General features: G+C 40.0%; 1 protein-coding gene across 1 annotated transcript in view; it reads left to right on the top strand.

Annotated features, from left to right (window-relative positions):
- The window catches only part of Lancl3 (LanC like family member 3), a 108,250-nt gene that overhangs the window by 67,788 nt on the left and 15,985 nt on the right, over nucleotides 1–24,477 (top strand). The window contains exons 2-3 of the mRNA XM_027927440.2: nucleotides 11,887–12,010; nucleotides 16,598–16,795. Of these exons, the coding sequence (XP_027783241.1) occupies nucleotides 11,887–12,010; nucleotides 16,598–16,795 (322 nt within the window). The remainder of the gene's footprint in view (nucleotides 1–11,886; nucleotides 12,011–16,597; nucleotides 16,796–24,477) is intronic.

Below are 24,477 nucleotides of genomic sequence, written 5' to 3' on the forward strand. Positions count from 1 at the left end.
TGAATGTTGACCTATCGTCCACATGCTAATTGCCTCAGGATAAGAAATGGCTATTGCTGCTCCAGGCCTCACATGTATATTCAAGACAACAACAATGACAAAAAAGAAGAGTGGTAAGGGTGGTAATGGCCAAATTTATTTATTTATTTATTTATTTTTCCATTTATTATGAAACAAAAAGCCTTCCATGTATTATTCAATATTAAAAGAGAATAAAATCATGGCCTTTGCAGGTAAATGGATGGAGTTGAAAATATCAATTCTAAATGAAGTTAGCCAATCCCAAAAAACCAAAGGCCAAATGTTTTCTTTGATATAAGGAGGCTGATTCTTAATGAAGTTGTGGGGTGGGGGGCATGGGAGGATTAGATGAACTCTAGATAGGGCAAAGGGGTGGGAGGGGAAGGGAGCAGGCATGGGGTTATTAATGATGGTGGAATGTGATGATCATTATTATCCAAAGTACATGTATGAAGACATGAATGGTGTGAATATACTTTATATACAACCAGAGATATGAAAAATTGTGCTCTATATGTGTAATATGAATTGTAATGCATTCTGCTGTCATTTATAACAAATTAGAATTAAAAAAAAAAAAGATTCAACAAAAGACCTTCAATGAAGTTCTTGCAGATTTCTCCATTATTCAAAATGAAGTTGCATTGCTAACCCCCTACAAACAGTAGGATTGACATGTTTGGCTAAGGCTGATCACTATAACTTAGGGTTGGCTCTTTCACCCCAATAAAATTGAGATTTGGCTAGCAAGGGATAAGAAGAGAATGGATGTTCTCACCAACAAAGTCAGCCACAAACATGTAATTAGAATTGGCCTTTCCAAATAAGAACATTTACTATTTATCTGGATACAAGCAAATACTTGCCTCTATATTTCTATTCTCTCTAGCAAAGTATTATGCACCTAGCGGGCACTTGAAAAGTTAAAACCACAGTAGTATAGTTTGAGAATACTGTAATGGCATACTGATTCAAAAGTGGCTTATAGGAGGGTCTGTAAAATGGTCAACTTATACATCTGGGCTTATAATGTAACCATTCACTTTGGGGGCATCAGAAGACTGGTAACTCCTGATATTTAAACAACTGATATCAAGATGCTAAAAAAGAGTTCTGGTCTTGCTGGACACAGTGGCAAATGCCAGTAATCCCAGTGATTTGGGAGGTGAGGCAGGAGGATCACAAGTTCGAGGCCAGCCTCAGCAACTTAACGAGACCTGTGTCAAAATAAATAAAAAGAACTGTTAATATAACTTAGTGGTAAAGTGCCCCTGGTTCAGTCCACAGTACCCCACCCAAAGAGTTCTTATTCTTTAAGCTTTTGACTAGGAAGAAAGTATTTAAGAAATAAGTCTCTTGTAAAAATAATATGTTCTAGAACAGGACAAATTAAACATGATATAGTATCATTGTAAAGGACTTTTTACCTACTCTGTAAGAAATTAAACCACTGAAATGGACTATCACAACTGCAATCCAAAAGTCTAGCCCAAATATGTATATGTAGATTTGCAAAAATTTGCCATAAAATATCAAATCACTAAATAACAAAATGCTAAAGCCAAAGGCACATTAAAGACCACATCAGCTGAACTCCTTGTTTTTTTTTCAGATGAGGAAACTGAGGTCCAGAAATGTTTCTTGATTTGTTTAAAGTTACATAGTTAGTTAGTGACAGAGACATCTAGAAATGAGGTAAACTTGACAGGTATTTTGAAAGAGCAGAAGAACGTGCTTTTGGCTAAAGTGGGACATTGAAGACTGCAAGTGTAGTGATGGAAAAATAAAAGTAAATGCATAGACATGAAGGGCTTTGCCTTAGTAGTTTATGAATTACAGGTTACCACAACTTAGGAATGCAGGAGGCCATAGCTAGTCCTTGGGTGGAGGATGAGGCAAGGAAGGTGGGCAATAACAGGGTTCTTTTGTGAGAAATCCCCTGAGCTCAAACCTCCAAGGCTGAATGGTTGGAGTTGAGTCACTACTGGACTTCAGATGTCCCTTTTCTCTAGAGCTTGCATGTGCTTTATGGCAGGAACTGCACTAAGTGTCTTACATGGAGTCATCACAGCAACCCCATAAGGCAGGTCTTATTACCACTGCTTTTTACAGACGAGAAAACTGAAGCTTAGAAGGGATAAGCAACTTGCCCAAATCCACACTACTAGAAAGTGGTGAAGCTAAGTCTGGGAACTAGGTCTCTATCTGACTCCAAACTCCATGTTTTTGATGATTATGCTACGCTCTTATGTTCAAAAGCTAGACTCCTCCAATACCTTAGAGAACCTTAGAGTTTGGAGCCCAGAGAAATCTTAGAGGTCATCTACTACAGAGCCACCCATGAGGTTCTTCCCTAACAGCATCATCTGAAAATTTCTTAGAAATGGCAGGATCTCAGATCCCACTCCACAGCTACTAACCCAGAATCTCTGAGAGCCAGGCCTAGGAAGCTGTATTTCAGCAAGCTCACTAAGTGATTTTTAGACACACCAAATTTAAGAAGCACATTGACGTAGCGAACAGATTCTAGCCCAGTCCCTTTATTTTATAGATGAGGGAATAGATCTGATGACTTAGCCATGGTAATGGTACCAAAGTCGGATTTTCAAGCCCAGATCTTCTGATTCCTAGTCTAGTACATTGCCTGCTGTGTTCTGTGGTTTCTCCATTACCCTCCCACAAAATATGCATTGGTGGGCTGGGGTTGTGGCTCAGTGGCAGATCGCTTGCCTTGCACATGTGAGGCACTGGGTTCGCTCCTCAGCACCACATAAATAAACAAAATAAAGATATCATGTATAACTAAGAAAAATTTTTTTTAAAAAGTGCATTGGTGCCCAGATTGGAAATAGAAAAGTGTTTAATGGACCTCTGACCTAACTCAGCATGTTCATTCATGTGCACATCCGGTATCTCCTTTCCATACTTCCATGACTCTCACCAAAGGCATTTCTCTATACCCAGGATATCTTTTGTTTGTTCTTCCTTTAGCCCTCCTTTTCTTCTTCATCATTGTCATCCTTTTCCTCTTCCTCCTCCTCCTCCTCATCTGAATTATATGATCACTTTGCTTTGAAAAACTATTGTTGTACTTACTATTTCTTGGCAGTAGCTTCTCAACCTTGATTGCAGTTGTAATCACCTGAGGATCCAGAAAGTCGGGTGTGTGGCCAAGCCATCGGGATTTCCCAAAGCTCCCCAGGTGACTGCAATGTGCAACCAAACATTGGGACTCTTTTTCCTAGAGTCTCACCACCACCTGAAGACAAGTACTCTGATCCCTTTTTGTAGATAAGGAAGCTCAGGCACTAAGACAGGTAGGGTCTCAGAAGAAGGAAATGATCTAGTGCTACTCAGAGAGTTAGCAGGTGCTTCTAATGAGTCCTTAAAGTCAGCAGTCAGTTTGCAAGAATGGGGTAAAACCTGTTTTTCTTTTCTGGTTTCCATTGTTTTCTTGGCTTGTGTTTCTGGACATGAGGAGGAAAAAGAAACATCAGTGAAATGGTATCTGGGACCAAATGTTTATTGTTGAAATTCCCTACTGGCTTCCTTTAATGACTGAACGATGATCATCAACTCAACAACCTGTCCCCATTCCTCATAGCCCAGCATAATAATGGTCAGGGACCATCAGGAAGACCAGATGGAAGGGACTCGCTCATTCTGCACCAGCAACACACGCCCCATTTGGAGACTAATTAAGAAGATAACAAACCTGGCCACATTGGCTAAGAGAGCTCCCCACTAGGGTTTGTAAATTTGGACATGTTTTCTCCTGCATGCAGCATATTGGTAGAGAATTTCCCATTGTTGCTGCTCTCCTTTCTGGGGCATCTAATCTTTTAAATGATAGTGTGTAACATCCTTGCCTGGTGCTCCTTCCTGCTTCCCTGATTGTCTTTGGGAACTTCTACAGTTCCTTTGATCTAACTTCTCACCATTCCCTAGAGAAATTATTTGCTGTAGTCAGTCTCTGTATTCCCATAATCCTTTGCTACTTCAAGTGTGGTCTGTGGCCAGCAGCCTCAGCCTCAGCATTATCTGGGGAGGGGGGGTGGAGGAGGCTTGTTGGAAACTAGAATCCTGGCCCCACACTAGGCCTACAGAATCAGAATCTTCATTTGTACCAAAAGCCTCATGTGATTCCTGTACACAGTATGGTTTGAGGAGCATTGTTCTAATATAGAGTTTTCCCTATCATCTCATAGTTTAAAATCTTCTCACTGCTTTCGTTTATCCACTTCCTACTCATCCTTCAAAACTCAGTTCATATATCTTTTCCTTTGTAAAGCCCCAAATATTTATTGCCAGCATCTTACTCCTATAGGTCACTTCTTTTAAGATTGAAATGAGTGCTGAATGTTCCATTATTTAAATGGTTCACATTTTAACTTAGTCTAATTATTTAGAATGCATGTACCTCCAAAGTGCCTCTCACAAGCTTTGTACCTAAGACTTAAGAATTACTCTGTTTATTAAGATTGTTTCCTGCTTGAACATTTTCACTTAACCTTATTTTGCCTCTCTAAGCTTCTTCAGTACTTCCTCTGCTCCTGATGTTGTGCTTCAAGTAGCTCCTCCAAGTTTCTGTCTCCTTAATGCCTTGGATAAATCTCCACCCACACTAGAGATTTCCTGAAAGGTTTGGCTTTTCCCTGCAACGTAGTGAGCTCCCAGTGAACTACAGCCCTAAAGAGATACTGAAAATAAAAATCTAACCACTTGTGAATATTGATTTTGTAAAAAAAAAATGTTTTACCTAACATTATTTTAGTATGCAATAATTTAGACTGGGAATTTTTAAAAAATTAATTTATTTAGGAGGATGGGATATTATTCTACTCTACCCTGGTGCCCACAAAAAATAAAGGATTATCTTGAACTCTCTTATGTAGGACAAGCCATATGATGATACTTCTTTTACTGGTCCCAGACCCTGAGACAAAAGATCAGCCTTTGTGACTGCCATCTCCAGAGTTCTAGGAAGTGATGGGGGGAGTACATACATCCTAACTACCTATAGATCTCAAACCTATCTGAAGAACTATAGTATTCCTTCTAGGGTTTAGCACAAGAAGGTGTAGGTACAGGAGCAGGAACTCCATGTTGATTTTCTTTCTTTTTTGGCAGGGAAATGGAGGGGGTAAGAGGTTTATTGTTTTGCTAGCAAAGGAGAAACACAGGGGACTCCTGTCCCAGAAACTGTGATTCCACATTGATTTTCAACTTCTCAGTTTCCTTTTCAAGTCAACTCCTCCCACCTTAAACAGTTTATATATCCATCTTGATTCTGCATATCCTGCAAGTCTATTGTTATGTGGTATCAACTTGAAATCCTAAAAATACCCAGGCTCTTACAGCTGAAAAGCCTTTCTCTCAAAACTATTGTGCACGGATATCAAGAGTTGTTATGATGTTCATCAGTGGTCAAATGGCTTCTTTATCTGAACAGAAGCTTTCAGAACCACCAGAATGGAGAGACAAAGTATTGAGATGAAATAAATTGCTTGAGGAAACACTTAAGCAAATAGCAAATTCTTAGTCTGTTACATGTGTGTTTGGCGTGATATTGGAGTGACTTTCTGTGTTCTATGTAGCTGGGCATTTGGAGCATTTGGGGACTATTGCATGATAATGTTGGTGGCAGTTGAGCATGATCTGGTGTGGGAAGTCTAGAATCTCCTGACAGTTTTTTCAGACTTAGTAAGGATTGGCTGCCAGGCTAGCTTGAGAGCTGTAGTTCAACACTAATAATTCATATGCCCTGAATTGCCACCCCAAGACACCTAGTCCCTATATTGTAAAGATCTTTAGTTTTGTTCTGCCTATTTAAAAAAAAATTAGGGTGGTTTACAACAAAAATGTATAAAGATAATGAAACCATTAATCATTCAACTGATGATTAAGGCTTAGGAAGAAAATATTTATAGGAAAACCTCTAAAGAAAGTCATTGCAAGGTGCTGGGAATATAGCTCAGTTGATAGAGTGCTTGCCTAGCATGCAGAAGGTCCTGGGTTCAATTATGCTTTCATACATAACAAATTAGAATTTAAAACAAAGTCACTGCACTAATGAACTCTGGTTCTTGGTCTTCAAGATTAAGACAAAACTCTTGCTTGTCCCACTGTGAAAAAACAAAGCTTATCAATTTGTTAGGTGGGCCACGAGAGGAGCTCATCTCATTGGCCTTTTTATAGAAGTGTAACAAAACTGTTAGCAATATCTTCAATAACAGTTTAGCAAAAATTTGTCTATTTCATCTATCAACCTTTCCTTCATATAGAAACCCAGGAAACTCATAGTTAGAAAAAAAATCTATGGGAAGTCAGATTTATATGATCCAAATATACATTATTATTGGGACCTAACCTAATATTGGGTAAATTTAAGAATTCATGGATAGCATTTTTAATACAGTACTTCTTAAACTTTAATGTGCATGCATACTTCCTGCTGATCTTGTTAAAATTCAGTTTCTGATTCACTGGGACCGGGGTGTGGACATCTACTTTTCTATCAGGCTCCTAGATGATGCTCAGGCTGCTGGTCCGTGGACCACACTTTGAGAAGCAGATGCCTCTCAGATCTCAGATATCTCAATGGGGCTTTTGACAGAGGTTTGAGGATAAGTAATTCAAGATTGGAGTACCTATCATGGACCTTAGATGCAGGTATCTTTATTATTTGAGCTGAAAGGATCCAGCATGGTAGGTAGCAAAGCTCCTGTGTTTATGTGGAGTGTGGAAGAGTGAAAAAGGGAAGTGTCGACTTTGTATCTGTGCCTGTTCTAGTTAGGCTCTTATTACAAAAACCAACAAAAAACAAAACAAAAATAAACAAATGAACAAAAACCCTTAGGCTTTATCAAATGACTATGGTAAAGGGGAGGGAAGATGAGGGTGTGTGTTGTATGGAAACTTGGCAGGAAGCCCTCAAGGAAGTAGCCCTAAACTGTCAGTAACTAAGGGAGCAGTAAGAACCAGCTGCCTTTCTCTAATTTTTTTCAGTATCTTTGTTTCTCTTAGTATAACTTCCCAGGTCTCCTTTCACTCTCACTATTGGGTGACTTATTCTGTCATTCCCCCTCATAGCTCCTACTTAATCCCACCAAACCTCAAATTTGCACAAGGCACCCAGTTCCACCTCTTGACCTGCATGCAGCATCAGCTGTGATTGCTGACAGCTTCGTCTTTCTTTTCTTTTCTTTCTTTCTTTTTTTAACACTCGTTTCAAATTGTTGAGAAAGGAATTTGACTGGCATAGTATGCCTTGGGATACTGGCACACCCAGGACTTGGTGGCCATTATCTGTGGATTCAATCAGTGCTGATCAGAGAAGAGCAGTAAGTATTAGATATGGAAAATGACAAACCCCAAAAGTAGTGAGACTTGGGGAAAGAGGAGTGAGAAGGAAAGCCACACATTGACAGCATTGATCCTTTCCCAATACAGTCTTTCCCGGTGATAAACAAACCCTAAGGAAGAGGTATCCATCAAACCTAGAAAAGCAGTCTCTGGGAAGAGGCCAAAGCATTGATCCTTCTGTAAACAAATCCTTTCCAGATACCAACCACTGACCCCAGACTCTCCATCAGGTTCAGTACAATAAATTCCAGAAACTGACCACTGACCCTAGACTCCGTCCCATTTCACCCCATAAAACAGAACCTAAATTGCTAAGCACTAAAACTAACTCCTTCACTGATTGACAGAATAAACTCCAAATTCCTAGGTGCCCAAAGAAAATTGATATGCTCACTAGATCACCTCTCAGAATAACCTATATAAGCCCAGGCTCTTTCTTTGTTAGGGGCTCATTTTCCACTAGGAAAGTGGGTCCCACCATGGCATCATTTCATTCCTGCATCCCCTGCTCCTGTGTGAAAGTTTGTTCCTGAATAAAGTGTTGAGCTGATTTGTGAAGTTTGCATTCATCCCAGTCTTTTTGTGCTAACAGCGTCAGTATGTAGGTATTTGGTGCCTAGAAAAAGAAACATCGTTTGCCACTTCCGAAGGACTGTGGGTAGGACACTTGTCTCAGGAAGGGGTCAGCGGTGAGGCCAGCTTTCTGTGGCTTGGTCCATTTTATTCATTTCCTTAATGAAGGTCAACTCTCCTCTGCATGGAGGTGGTTCAGGAAGGGCCAAGAAACATACTTGTGCTTTATTGCTATGTGGGTTCTTCATACTTAGAGGTCAGCCTAATAGAACTAGTTTACAGGGTCAGGTACAATAATGAAACTGTTTAAACCAAAGCACCATAGATTGGCTTTGTATTTTTGAGATATCTGAATTTAGTTTAATTCAGTACCAAAAAAAAAAAGTTCTAAAGAACCTAATCTATCCAAAATATCAACACATGGATAGACACAGGAGATAGGATTGGGGTTTGTTTTGGCAAAGGGAGCTCGCCTCTGCCATCCACAGTCACTTTTAACCTTCAGGAAATGCCACTCTCTCATTCAGAGTGAGAATGAGACCTCAGAGTGTGTGAAAACAGGGAGGCCATCTTCTTGAAGGGAGTGGATGTGCTCATGTGCGACTTCCTGTGGGCTCTGAACAGGAAATGGAGGGATGTTTGAGAAAGCAGACAAATGAGAGAACAAGATCCAGCCCCTACCCCTAGGTCTCATCTCCATTTTTCTTTCTGTACCATTTGTTCAGGAGGGAAAAGAGGGGCACATTTTTTCTCAATGTTCCCCACACACAGACTTTTAATGAGCACTATTTTCTGTTCTTATTCGCTGATCAATAAACTCAAGGGTAGGTCTTGTCTGTTCCCAGAGATAAAGAACTGCATGCATAACTGGTCTCTATCCACCCGAACAAGCACCGGTTTCTCTTTGTTTTTCACAGTGTTTCTGAGAGATAAGAGGAAACCACCCAGACATGATGCATGACCAGAGGAGGTTTTGAAATAATATTTTATAAACTCATTCCCCATTCTGAGCTGTGCTTCAGGGATGGAGAGAATTGGGGAGAGCACCACATAATAACAAGTTGATTTTTTTTCTGGATTAAACATAAGCAGGCAAACACACGAACATGGAAAACATATGAATAAATGTTCCACTGAGGAAAGAACAAGCCAATTTTCAGTTATAGGCATGAAAGTCAAATAGAATTTTAGTAATGCAAATGAGTACATCCCGAAAATTCAGTGACTGTTTCCTACTACAAACACTGCCTCTGTCACATGGATTCAAAATCAATATCAACCAGGCAGGAACTGCATACTGTGGAAGAGGAAGCTATCTGCCCAGAAAAATATGGGATGGAGCCAGGAGAGAATCCTATTAAGTGAATGTCCTTCAAGGCTCTGGCAGGTTTCTACGAGGTTATACAAGATGGAAGGGTTGATTTGAAATTAATGATGCAAGATTTTAAGTAGGGTAAGACTAAATGTAAGATGAGATGGTGCTGATGAAAGCACAGTGAATAAGTGTTTTCAATAGCAAATGAAAATTTGTTAGGAATTTAAATGAACAAAGGTAGGAAATTGTTTGGGAGAAATTTGCTATTGGGCTAAGGAAAGACCTGGGATTGATTCGACTTGACAGTGAGGATATATAGGAAGCTAGGATCTTCAAGAATGGTAAGCAAAAGAAGAAAAAAAAATGGTTAGCAAGCAGGATGTGAAGGTGCATGCATCTAATCCCAGTGACTAGGGAGGCTGAGGCAAAGGATCACAAGTTTGAGGCCAGACTCAGCAACTTAGTGAAGCCCTAAGCAACTTAGTGAGGCCCTGTCTCAAAGTAAAAATCTTTTAAAAAGGCTGGGGATGTGGCTCACTGAATTCAATCCCTGGTACCAAAAATAATAATAAGAAGAAGAATGATAGGTGGAAAACCATGAGACACTTGTTTCTGAGCAGACGAAAACTGAGGAGAAAAATAAAATGCTGGTTGAAGTTGAGTAATATTTCATTGTCCAGGTTAAATACCATACATTACTGTTTCTTTCCATCTCTAGGTTTATGAACTTTAATTCCTCTGTTTTAGACATTTATCTATATTTCATCTCCATCAGTTCCATGTGTGTGTGTGTGTGTGTGTGTGTGTGTGTGTTGGCAGTGGTGATGGGAGGGTAATGTGTCCCCTGCTTTCTACAACTTCCCCATAATACCTAGGATGGGGTCTTATTAGAATATTAGCTCAATAAAAGTAGTTGGAAGAATTAATTAATGAATCATTTCCTCTTCAAGTAATTTTTTCCCAATCAAGTGATACATTTGAAGACCAAAAAACTTGGATATTTTACCCTTTTAATATTAGGTAAACAAGAAAAGCAAGTTATGACTTAAATCATTAGGGTCTTATTTCAAAAGGAATTGGTGGTTCTAATGCCACATTTCAGATAGGAAAATGAGATGTGTACATCTTAGGAGAGAGGCCACAATCCAATAGACTTTTCCTTGATCCCAGATTCAATCAAGCTGAAGTGTAGGTGATTTTTTGTCTTTCTGCTTAATCTGATTAGTACCTTTCCTATGTGAGTCTGACTTTGGGGAAGGTTGATTTCATGAGAGCAGGGGTATTCTCCATCATGCTCATTGTTGTATTACCAATATCAAGAATAGGCTTTTGGGAAATAGAGTAGGGGCTGAAAAAATATTTGTGGGCTGAACATGGAGGTGCACATCTGTAATCCCAGTGACTCAGGAAGCTGAAGCAAGAGGATTGCAAGTTGGAGGCCAGCCTGAGAAACTTAATTCGGCCCTAAACAACTTGGCAGGACCTTGTCTCAAAATTAAAAATCAAATCAAAATGGCTGGGGATGCAGCTTAGTGGTAAAGTACCCCTGGGTTCAATCCCCAGCACCAAAAAAGAATGAATGAATGAATGAATAAAGAAAGAAAGAATGATCATGGAAAGAGGGAAGGAGAGAAAGGATCAAGGAAAGAAGATGTGGGAGGCATCTGCTTTTTATACCAATTAATCTGGCACCTACTTATTCACTCATCAGTTGTCAACAGTCCCCTCATGTTCTGCGTTAGATACAAAATGATGAGATGTCACAGTCTGCTCTCAAAAACCCAATCATCTAGTGGGAGAGACCTAACACAGCAGGTGGTAAGTGCTTCACTAGAGCAAGAGGCCTGGTGATATGGGAGCTTGCCAAAGGGAGCGTCCAATCTGCCTGTGGGGAAGGGCAGGACACAGAGCACAGTACAAACCTGAGCAGAATCTTAATGAACTCCATGATGCTTCGAAGACTTGAGAACATTTTAACCTCCTAAAACTGGCTAGATGGAAACAAAAAGTGGAGAGCTACAGGTCCTCGCACTTTAGCCATTTTCTATTCCATCCTTTTGATGTTAGAAGTTATTGTGCCTTGGCACCTTTGGGCTCTGGTTTCACTCAGGGAATGCAAATGGCTGTAGTGAGTCTGTCATGCAGGAGCTTGTCATGGAATCATAGCTTTATAATCACAGTGGTCCAAATGACATAAATTGAAGGCCTGATGTCTGGGCTAGACCTGAACCATACTGTATCCAGCAGGAACAGCTTTGTTAAGCATGATCCATTAACACCACTGTTTGTTCTTTTCTGAGCAAATTCTTGTTCCTGTGACGAGGATTAATGATATAACAGCCATCGGGTGGTCTTTGCATTTTCTAACAGCCTACAGAGTAAAGGTGTGTGTTTTCCATCAAAACAGCAAGTTTTCTGAAGAAGGTAGATACACTTAACCTCAAAAGGAGAATCACTGGCTAAAAAGTAAATAAGTTGTAATGGTCTGCGTTTATTTAGGCATAGGAAAGACTTTGGGGGTATGGTGATGGACTTCTGAAGCAAGAAAATCTAACGTCTGAAGGGGGAAAAGGATCCTGCTTTGACTTCTGCTTTTTGATTTCCTTACTCAGGTGCTGACTCCAGCACAGATCAAATCAATTTGCCAGGCAATTCTGGACTCTGGGAAGCAATACGCTACGAAGAAGAGGAAACCATTCCCCCTGATGTATTCTTACTATGGAACCGAGTACTTGGGTGAGTGAGGATGTTGGCACAGGCCTGTGTAGGATAGAGGGAGTCTCTAATGTTGACACTGGATATTTTTGTTTTTGCCATAGGCTATCACTAGATTCATTAACAAGAAATACTTAAAAATGTCATTTAAAAGCAAATGTCCTACCCAAAGGACTTTAAAAAATCAGCATACTCTAATGACATGGCCACATCAATATTTAGAGCAGCTCAATTCACAATAGCTAAGCTATGGAACCAACCTAGGTGCCATTCAACAGATGAAAGGATAAATAATGATATATATATATACACAATGGAGTATTACTCAGCCATCAAGAAGGATGAAATTATGCCATTTGCCAGTAAATGGATGGAACTGGAGACTAATTGAAATAAGCCAATCCCCAAAAAAACCAAAGGCCGAATGTTCTCTGTGATATGTGGATGCTAACTCACAATAAGAGAGGGTGAAGAGGAGAATAGAAGTTCATTAGATTAGTTAGACAAAGGGGAATCAAGAGAAGGGAAGGGGGATGGGAATAGGAAAAACAGTAGAATCAATCGACATAACTTTCCTATGTTCATATATGAATACATGATCAGTGTGACTCCACATCATGTTCAACCACAACAATGAGAAGTTATACTCCATGTATGTATAATAAGTCAAAATACATTCTACTGTAATGTTTACCTAAAAAAATAAAAATAAAAAAGCAAACATCAATGAATATTACCAACCACAACTTAATATTTGCTTTCATAGTTTGCCTGAAGCTATTTTAACAATTACTTTCATCCTAGATTCAAAGGCTCTTCAGCTTTTTTTTTTTTTTTGAGACAGGGTCTCGCTACATTGCCCAGGCTGGCCTCAAACTCCTGGGCTCAAAAAGATCTTCTCAGCCAGTCGTGGTGGCACATGCCTGTAATCCCAGCAGCTCAGGAGGCTGAGGCAGGAGGATCATGGGTTCAAAGCCAACCTCAGCAAAACTGAGGCACTTAAGCAACTGAGTGAGACCCTGTCTCTAAATAAAATACAAAATAGGGCTAGGGATGTGGTTCAGTGGTGGAGTGCCCCTGAGTTCAAGTTCAATCCCAGGTGTGCCACACACACACACACACACACACACACACAATCTTTGTTATTAATTTTTTGGAAACAAAGTTTCATTGCAGTCACTAATTTATGCAGATATTAAAAATTTACATATGGCTTACAAAAATTACAATGAATTGACTTAATTTTATTGTTTGCTTATTTGATTTGTTAATAAGTAAATTTATGTGTGTGTTGATATGTATACTTGTGTAATATATTTATATAATTTGAAATTTTTAGTACTCATTGATTAATAACAGACTACTGAATTGCAGGGAGTAATTTTGAGCTCTGAGCCACCTAAGGAGTAAATTAATTACTCCCCTTTAGAGTTCTTGCACTCCTGAGCAAGATTTGTAAGGTAGACCACCAGCCTCTTTCTCCAGACTCAAGCTTTATCTCTTCCCTCCAGGTTCTGTGCATCATAGTCTCTCGCATACAAAGTGTCCTCATATTTTTATACCTTTTACGTGTTCCTTTTGCCTAGAACACTCCACTTCCTCCAACCTCTTCATCTACCTGTAATAACCAGACTTCAAGACTCTGCACCAACGTCATGAGATCTCCTGAGGTATTTTCTCTGCCTCAGGAGAAAGGGGTGTTGAAAAAACATTCTGGAAAAACATTCACATGTTTCATGTTTTCCCCTGAAGCAAACTGGGTAACATCATGTCACCCTGCCCACACTTTTATTGGAGAGCCTCATCACATTACACTTAATTAGTGGCTTACCAGTCCAACTGCCTTAACGGGCTTTGTGCCTTTTTTGGATAGGGACTTACTTTTGTTTATCTTTGTGATCCCTAGACCTCTGCCACAGAGCCTGCGCATACCAAGGATACCCAAATGAATAAATGAATGACTAATGAACCACTTTAATGAGAGCTGTCTCAAGAAAACCTTTAAGTTCCTAAGTTTGCCTGCAATGAGACCCCAAGACACAAGGATTTGAGTATAAAAGGTTTATTTGAAAGATGATTCCAGAAAGCATAGATAGACGAGTGAGGAAATGAGACAGGGGAGAGAAAGAAGCAACTGAGTGTGTAATAGTGAGCAACTGTGGACAACTGAGGCTCAGTTCCCTTGGGCATTCTTAGAGACTGTATAGACCAGGCCTCTGAAATTGTCTCACTGCAGAGTTGAGGAAACTGCTATTCATCCACCAACTCCCTACTTTATTGGTCAGCTGCTCCAGATGTGTTAATTCCCTAGTATTTCTGCCCTGTTCCCCGTGAGCTAGGCATACCCCTGTGGCCAGAGAAGGTCTCAGGCAGAATGATAGGTGTATCAAGTAGGAAGGGGAGGCAGGTGCACTTGAATGGAGAGTCACTAGCAGTGTCTGCTCTAGTCCCCTGATAGAGCTATTCCTTTCAGTTTTGAGATTTTTGGTTTTTAGAGAAATTAGCATTCTGGCCCTTGACATAGAGAGCACAAACCAGATTCCCATCGAATGCATAAACATTTTCCTGAAAAGGAAACTTTTTCGTAACAATTCCAAATCCAGTGAAAGAAAGGTACTTTGAAACTTCATGACCAAATATTTTTGTTTTGTTTTGTTTTGGTACCAGGGATTGAACCCAGGGACGCTTAACCACTGAGCCACATCCAGCCCTTTTTATTTTTATTCATATACTTATTTTCTTATTTAGAGATCGGTCTCACTGAGTTGCTTAGGGCCTTGCTAATTTGTTGAGACTGACTTTGAACTCACAATCCTCCTGCCTCAGCCTCCTGAACCACTGGGATTACAGGCATGCGCCACCACAGCATGACCAAATTTTAAGAGCAACAGAATTTTTGTCAAGATACAACTATAAGAATGTTTCTGGGGCTGGGGATAAAGCTCAGTTGGTAAAGTGCTTGCCTGGCATGCACAAGGCCCTGGGTTCAATTCTCAGCACTGCCAGGGATGGGGGGCTGTTTCTGGAAAGTTCCAAGTATGTAAAGTGGAAGATGCCTGAATGCAAAGAAAAAGTTTTATAATTAGAGAGTTGAGTTTCAATAGCAAGTTCTTGGAATATATTAACCCCAGTACCACTAATTAAGACTCTATGAATTCAGAATGAGTGAAAACTCCTACAGGGACTGGGCTGCCTTCTCCCTTTGTTAAGCTAAATCCTTTTCCAAACATGGGTTCAGGCCTTTGCTAATTCAGTATCCTCTGTTAGAACTGTCAGGAATTTAAGATTTTTGTTCAGATGACACCATCTGTGCAAAACCTTCAGCGCCCCCTCCAACCCTGAGGCCACATTAAGCTCTCCTTCCTGGGTTCCCTTTTAGCTCCTTGTGTTAGTCAAAGTTCTCCAGAGAGATGGATTGTATATATCACTTGAGCTAATTCCTTTTAATAATTTGTGGAAAGGAATTGGCTCAAGAGGTTATGGAAGCTGAAAAAGGCAGTGTTGTAAATTATAGTCTATATCCAAAGGGAAAAGATTAATGTCCCAGCTGGAGAATTCTTTGTCAACCTTAATGTTCCATTCGGGCCTTCAGTGAATTGGATGAGGCCCACCCACACTGAAGAGGGAAATCTGCTTTACTTGATCTATAGATTCAAATGTTATTTTCATTCAAAAACGCTCTCATAGACACACCCAGAAATAATTTTTAACCAAATATTGGGTCAACATGTGACCCAGTTAAGTTACCACATAATATTAATCGTCACACTCCTGATACACACCTATCATAGAGCACTTAACACCTCATGTTCTAATTATCTGCAAACCTGATTCTCTCATTGGATTAGATGAGGAGGTCTTCAAGGGTAGGGACAAACATATTCATCTCTCTATCCCAGGACAAGACATTGCTTAATACACAAGTATAAAATGTAAAGAATTAAATAAGTTAAGACTAATTAATAATGTCTACCAAAAAAAAAAAGATTTATACTGTTTCATTCACTGATTTATTCTCAGCACCTAGAATAGTGTCTGGTGCATAGTAGATGCTTAATACTTAGGTAATGAATAAATGAATGTTCAGGATACCTAGACCAAATTGTGGTCAAGTACTTTAGGAGTATTTTTGTAAAGGCTATTGATATGTTAATTGCAGTTTTTAAAAAAATCTCTGAAGTAAGATAGTCAACAATTTTTATTCTTTTTCCGAAATTTTTTATTGGTGCATTATAGTGGTACAGAATGATGGGATTTGTTGCTACCTCTGCAAACAACAAACTTTTTCTATGAAGAACTGGATAGTAAATATTTTAGGCTTTGGGGGTCATATGATCTCTGTCACAAATACAACTCTGCTGTCCTAACACAAAAATAGCCATAAACAATATTGAGTGAATGGCTCTGTGTTCCAGTAAAACTTTATTTATAAAAACAGGCAGTGGGATAGATTTGGCCTGCAGATCACAGTTTGTCAGAAGCCTAGTTATTCAGCAACTCAATTGTTAAAGTACTGTATGTTCTTTCAAGTAATATTGTAAGTGTGTGTGTGTGTGTGACCTCTCCTCCCTATTATATAGATAAATTGTACTTTGTTTGTCCACACAGGAGCAGCTCATGGCCTGTCATCCATTCTGCAGATGCTTCTTTCTTACCATGAGCACCTCAAGCCCGCAGATCGGGAGCTGGTGTGGCAGAGTGTGGACTTCCTCATGGAACAGGAACAGAATTGTAACTGGCCACCTGAGCTCGGCGAGACTATCGAGAGAGAGAATGAGTTGGTCCACTGGTGCCACGGTGCTCCAGGTCTCGAACACACTGTTGTCTGAACACATGGCCTTTCATCTAGTGTAGCCAGAGGGAAATTCCTTTTCTGAGACGTGAGGGTATTGCTCATTAGGTCGTTATTATGTAAGATAAAAAAGGCAAAGATGAAATTTTTCAAAACCAAAATTGTCTTCATCTCTAAAAGAAGTCTGGAAATAATTCTGTATTTTTTAACAAAAATTAGAATGAACCAGGCTTGGTGGTGCCTGCCTGTATCCCAACAGCTCAGGAGACTGAGGCAGGAGGATCACGAGTTCAAAGCCAGCCTCAGCAAAAGCAAGGCACTAAACAACTCAGTGAGCCCCTGTCTATAAATAAAATACAAAATAGGGCTGGGGATGTGGCTCAGTGGTTGAGTGCCCTGGGTTCAATCCCCTGTACCCCCCCAAAATAATTATAATGCATATTTCTTTATATATACTGTTAAACTAGCACTGTCCAATAGGAGTATACTATGAGCCACACATTAATTTACATTTTCAGGGGATTCGATTATAACTCAATGGTAAAGTACATGCTTAACTGGCTGAAGGTTCTGGGTTCAATCACCAGTGCCACCAAAAAAAAAAAATTAGTAGCCCTATATAAAAATGTAGAAAAAAAATGAGTACAATTAATTTAATGGTATATATCATATAATCCAATATGCCCCAAGAGTTATCATTTCAACAGGCAACCAATTTAAAAATTGAGATAATTTACATTTTTAAAAATATTGAATCTTTAAAATCCAGTGTCTATTTTACATTTTCATCACATGTTAATTCAGACCAGCCACGTTTCAAAAACTCAATGGCAACCGGATGCACTGGTACACACCTATAACCCCAGTGGCTCAGGAGGCTGAGGCAGGATGATCACCAGTTCAAAGCCAGCCTCAGCAATTTAGCAAAGCCCTAAACAACTTACTGACTCTGTCTCAAAATAAAAAATAAAAAGGGCTGGGAAGGTGGTTCAGTGGTTAAGTGCCCCTGGGTTTGATTCCTGGCACCAAAACAAAACAAAAACTCACTAGCTATATTAAACATGCAGATCTAGAGCCTGGCAGCTCATACTGTGGCCCTGACCTAGTATCATGGACAACTGAAAGCTTGTTAGAAATCCAGAATCTCAGTCTCCACCCCACTGAATCAGAATATGCATTTTAATAGTACCCTCAGTCAATTTGTGTGAATCTTTAAGATGCATGTTTTAGAATTCTTTTTCAAATGAGGAGTCTAGTAGTACCTAATAAAAAAGTCTTAAGAAATGAAAAGCCATCCCTATTGAATGCTGCAGAATTGAGTCTATAAACTTTTCAGATCCCATTACCTACCTCCTCTAACCACCTTTTAAAAATCCCATTACACTTCTAATTAGGCCTTTGGAGATAAGGCAAATTGAAGTAAGTTAAGTTCAAATAAATCAATTAATTTTGGTAAGTTGACCAGGGAAGAGAATAAAATACACAAAATTTTTAGATTACAAGTGCATTTAATTTTCAAGGCTATATTTCAATCACGAGCACAGCTTTAGACTATATTTGCTTTCTCTTTACGTTGTTACCTGATTGTTACCTCCTTTCCCCCCTTATTTTCTTTCTTTAATTCAACTGTAATTCATTTTTCCTTGATATAGTTTGAGTTGATGAAAAATAAGTCACAACATATTGCCATATTTCCTCTGCCTGCAACATTTACCTATGGAAAAAAATTCAAAGTGTGTGCTTATATCAGTACCAGGACATTGTACATTATGTCCATGCTAACTCCTGCCAACTCTAATTTGTGCCTATTTCTTCTCACTGTGACCTTTTTGGGAAAAAAGGCATAACAGTTATTTACAACCCTGGAAATTATATTTCTTCTTGTTATGCTCAATACCTCCATTTCCCATTCCCCTTAATCATTCTCAATGATGGTCTCTGGATCTCCTCCAACCATCCCAGAATCCTTGAATTTTGGAGATGACCCAAATTAAATACAAAATATTTTAAAAGGACTCAATGTGCTAGTAACAGCCTTTAATAGAGTGGGAAGATAATCTACTAAAATGAGTGAGTGAGCCAGTTAATTGATACAGGTGTCTTGAAGGGCAGTTATTCCATCCTTTCTGTACCAGATACCATCTGTCTCTGCAAATCATGGACCGTAGCAGGACAGCATAGGATTCATCACACTGGGGACCTTATTTATCCTCCTTTATCATTTATATTAGGTATCTTGAGAAGATTAAGCATAGTTTTCAATGCAAGGTCATTTAATCCCTGTACTCACTGGACTGCCCAAAACAAATCAGTTCACAAATGAAAAAAACAAAAATAAAATGGGGCCCATTATTTCTGCCAATCCCCACTCCTACCCACAGAGCATTGCTCTTTCTTTTAAGAGATGCTCTACAAACAGCCTCAAGAGTGATTAGAAATCTGATAAGTGCAAGTCAAAGATGATCAAGGTCTAGCTGAAGTTGGCAACAGTCAATTCCCCCTGAATTCTCAAATAGGAAATAGCTAGAAAAATAATTTCATTTGTTTGAGGGAAAAAATTTCATAGTAGATTTATGAATAGCACAGATGGTTTGGAGCAGCAAATTCTGTGATGAAAAACCTGCCAGAGATAATCCACAAGGTGGAACTTCATTAATGCTACGTTATCGTTCCCTTTGTTTGTTATTGACTTTCCTTCAACTCACCTCTACAGGTGACAGCCCTAGTTATCATTTATGCAATGTAGAAATAGTTCTTGACTCCAGGTTAATAACTCTGAGTTCTAACTGTAGCTCCAACACTAACCAGCTAGGTGACCTTGAAAAAAGTCATTCTGTTTCATCTGTGAAATGAATTTGTTAAGAAGGAGTTGTGAAACTCAATCTTTTTATCACCATGGGCCCCTTTTCTCCTTGGACCCTTGCCATTTCTGAGAGATATGTCTCTGATGCTTTGCAAACACCCACATTTATAAATACCTACAGCGGCATAGAGTTTTTTCTCACTAAATGCAATAAAGTATTGCAGGAAGGTTATATGACCCTTTCACAGCTTTGATGACTCTGAAATACAGGACGAAAGCCATTTGCAAAATCATTAAAACAAATGCTGAGGCTAAAATAAACTCCCAACTGCATCAGGTTACATCATTACTGTGGTGACACTGACATTGCATTTCCTGTACTCTGTGAGTGAAACACAGGTGCGGGCATTTTCTAAAAACTCATTTCATGAAGGCTCTGGGGTAGGTGACTTTGAAAGTAGGTACGTGTGTGTGTGTGTATGTGTGTGTGTGTGTGTGTGAATGCACGTGCATGTGTGTGTGTGTGTGTGTGTGATTCTGAGAATTGAACTCAGGACCTCATGTAGGCTTGATAAGCACTCTCCCCTTGAGGTATATCCCCCAAGCCCAAGTAGGTGACTTTATTAATAAAGAACACAGCTTTTGAAACACAGGCTGGTCACTAAGCTTTGTAGTGCCTCAGCAACATTACACATCCCAGAATAGACCTGAGTGCTGATTATCCCGTGTGTTGAAACAACATGCCCTAAATGCAGTTGTCACAAGTCTCTGCTGGATCCCATGTTTACAAAGATTGTTTCTCAAACCATCTTTATTAAGTGATAACCAGGTCCTTTCCCCAGTTGTATTTGGCAAAGACATAATTGTTGCTGACTTTGGTTTCTGATCAATTCACACTAATTAGTGTTCCCATGAAGAACTTACATGGTTCCTACCAAAAATCAAACTCAACATTCCTTCTTTTTTTTTTCTTTCTTTCTTTCTTTTTTGAACCAGGAATTGAATCCAGGGGCACTTTACCAGTAAGCCACATCCCCAGCCCATTTTGTATTTTATTTTGAGACAGGATCTTACTAAATTGCTTGGGGCCTCACTAATTTGCTGAGGCTGGCTTTGAACTCACAATCCTCCTTCCTCAGTCTCCCCAGCCACTGCCATTACAGACATGCTCCATGGTGCCCAGCCCTTCCTTTTAGATTAAGTAGCCTTATCATGGATTCCTTTAGGTCAGGTTAAGAGCCAATAGATTTAGAAGTTTTTCAAGGTTCCTTCAATGTACCATTCTGTGATCCAGGTCCTTTCATTCCTCTGGCTGGAAACACAGGATCAATACCTCTTAAGCTGTCTGGGGGTAATGGCCTGGTATAGTAATTACACCGTCTCAGCCCTTCTTTCTTATACATTTCTCATCTACGACTCAGCTCTGTCAGCCTCTGCTGGGGTGAGAAATGAGGCATCATGGGGTCAACCCACATTTATGGATCCCTTGCCATGTGCCAAAACACCATGCCACAGATGATGGGACCAGAAATGAGTAAGATACAGTTCCTGTCCTTGGGTGATTTGTATTGTTAGGGGAGTACAAGTAGAAATAGATCATTTTAGTCCTATTCTGTATGTGCTAAGATTTGTATAGGGAGCCATGGGAGGGATTCCTGGTGCTGCCTCCAGGCTCAGAAAAGGCTTCCTGGAAGAGGTTATGCCTGTAGTAAGTTAGGCCGAGAAAGAAGGGAAGCTTGTTCCAAGAGTGAACAAGGCTGGCATGCAGAGTCACGGAAATGCTGTGGGTAGTTCGGTTTGTACTGAAATGAATAGCCTCAAGCAAATAGTGGAGGAGAGGAGGGGAAGAGAGCAGGACTGGATCACAAAGGGCCATACTGAACCCCCCACCCCCCCACCCCCGTTACAGGGAACCACCTAGTTTGGCTATGGCTGGAACCCCTCACTACATGCTCTTTGCTGAACATCTGGATGCAGAGCCTGCTCTTGGGAGGAACCTAGAAGCAGCAGGGAAGTAGGACAGGGGAAAGGAGAAAAGCCAGGGGTAGGCAGGGCCCACCCGGAGACTAGCTTCTCCCTGATCCCATGGGAAGTTAAGAAGCACAGATTGTATCAAAACTCTGGTTTTGTCTTGAGGCAATGGAGGTGACCTTTTGTGCCCCTATATGATTAAAATCAGTTGTGGGATGGGTGCAGAACATAGCCTTCCATTTGGCTGTGGGCAAATCTCCCAAGAAGGGGGGCAGCTGTGAGCTTTAGTAGAAGCCAGTTCTCACAAGAACTAGGAGACGGGGCAAAGCAAGGTAAAGTGGATCTGGTCTGGGCACCAACAGCATTGGGTATACCTAACACATACCTCCCCAATCCCCAGTACTCAGATTAGATGGGTCACTCTTTCTAGTAGGCCTTTCCTACCATCTACTGTGAGTTAGGGGCCCTCCTGTGTGTACCTCTATTTTTCCACACATAGCCTAATTAATACCTCCAGTTAAGTTGTAAATGCCATGAAGGTAGGGCCTTTTCAAAACCTGTGCTTGGCATATACTAGATGCTCAATTAATATCTAAACTGTGAGGTGACTCTTGTTAGCTTTATTTTTATCTTTCTGCCAGCATAATTAGCTCTGAGCCATCCCATTGCCCTGCAAGCCCTTCCTGAGAACACTACAGGGACCTTGCGTCTATAAGAATGATCAGACCATTATGCAAAAATAAAAACCAACCAATTCACAATAAAAGCACTTCCAGTAGTTCTGTATTGCCCACAGGATGCAGTTCCAACTGCTTAACTGGACTTATCAAGCCATCTTTAATCTGAGCCCAATCTATTCTTCTACTCCACTGGCCTGTCATTTAGGACACTGCCCCCTGGCTTTCATGTGGCTTATACTTCCTGGTTCTGCTTCTTTGCTTTTATCATCTTGCTCTCCCTGCCTTGCTTTGAGCCTGGAATTAACTATGCATACTACAAGCCCTAGAAGCCTTACTCCATTGCAGGCCTCCCCCATCGGTCCCCCTCAGGAAACTTCCATCTTTCTGATCCCTCCGGTATCATTGACACTATTAATCATTTTATGTCCCATCAGCATTGTGAACTGCATATCTTATTACATATCAATCATGTTTACATATTTTTATCTCCTTTTTTAGACAGTGCTTTCCTGAAGGGCAGGAGTCAGGTTTAGCATTTATTTTCTATCATCCGGGGCCAGAATTAGTTACATAATTTGTGGAACCCCAGTGCAAAATGAAAATGCAGGCTCTTTATTAGGAAAAAAAAAAAAACTATTGAGAATTTCAAGGCAGTAACAGCAGAGCATTAAACTCACCATGGGACCCTTTAAGGGGTGTGGCCTATGGGCACACCCACATTGCAGACAGATGGCATGCCCATGAAGGGGGCCTTGCTTAGACCTATGCATATAAGAGATAGTCACTGACCTCTTTCAAATGGATGAATGTATAATTAAATAATTAAATAAGTTCAGTTCTTTTAAAAATCATCCTTTAGTTTGTGAAGGTGTTTGTTCTTAAAACTGAAGGAAAATGTTGTGGGTAAACCCTGTCAGTCCTTGGTTGACTAGAAAGCATCGATTGAGCAAAGATCCTGTTGCTATATGTAAGTGTTAATCACAAGGAGGGTTTCAGGATACATTTTAAGAGCATAAAATAATGGCTGTCACATGAATATAAAATGAACATATATTGCTAGGAATTGAACCCAGGGGGCACTTAACCAAAATTGTGCTACATCCCCAGCCCTTTTTATTTTTATTTCAAGACAGGGTCTTGCTAAGGTGCTTAGGGCCTTGCTAAGTTGCTGAGGCTGTCCTGAACTTGTGATCCTCCTGCCTCAGCCTCCTGAGTCACTGGGATGACAGGTGTGTGTCACCAAGCCCGGTATATCAATCATTTCATTTAACTCATTAATGAATGAGAGAACCATAAAGGCATTAACAGCTGGTTGAAAGGAAAGTCCAAAGAGCAGATATATTTATAGCCCATTAGGAATGCAAAAATGTATTTGCTTCATAGATGGAAAACTGGCTTTTCCTGTAGAGGTGGAGAGAAATCAGGTCAACTTATACTGGCAGAATGTAAGCTTCTAGGGATAGGAATTATATGCATTACTATCAGTTTTCTACAAGGTAATTTCTATCTCTACAGAGTTATAAAATAGCCTGTTCAAAGAAATGAAAGGCAGAGATCACCCTGATGGATGAGCTAGTTAAGATATCTAGCTTTTCTTGTTTTATAATATAATTGTGTTTCTGTGTGTGTGTGTGTGTGTGTGTGTGTGTGCGCGCGCGCTGCTGCTGCTGCTGCTGCTGCTACTGCTGGAGGTTGAACCCAGGGTCTCTGACATGCTAAGCAAGTACTACCACTGAGCTAGACCCCCGGCCCTTACCAACTTTTTATCTAGGGTGCAGGTAGGCTATGCAGAAGGAAGAATGGTCAGTAACACAATTACTAACCTCCTCTCTGAATATAAGCACCCAGAACTTGGAACCTGGGGGATAACATTTCTATTAATAGCTGTTGCTTCTCTTGTTTCTGTTCCTGCCTTTGATACTACCTTTGTTGACAAGTTTTGAAGGAACATTTCTTTCCTTTGAACAATGAAGTTGGGAAGGTCTCAGATCACAGCTGGAGTAGAAGTCTTGGCTTAGGTTTTTTGTGAGCTTGTTGTTCTTGGAAAGACTCCCAGTTTTGCTCTTAAGAAAAAGTTTACTGTTGTAAGTACTTAAACATTGCATATTCTGACCTTCTATGGGTAAGCTGTATAAACAGCGCTTCCAAATAGCCAGATGTGCATAATGCCTATCAGAGTACATGCATCATTAAATATTAAGCCGTTTGTAAATTAAGTTATGGATTTGATCAATTGATTTGG

Source organism: Marmota flaviventris, chromosome X (assembly GCF_047511675.1).
Source record: "Marmota flaviventris isolate mMarFla1 chromosome X, mMarFla1.hap1, whole genome shotgun sequence".
NCBI lineage: Eukaryota > Metazoa > Chordata > Mammalia > Rodentia > Sciuridae > Marmota > Marmota flaviventris.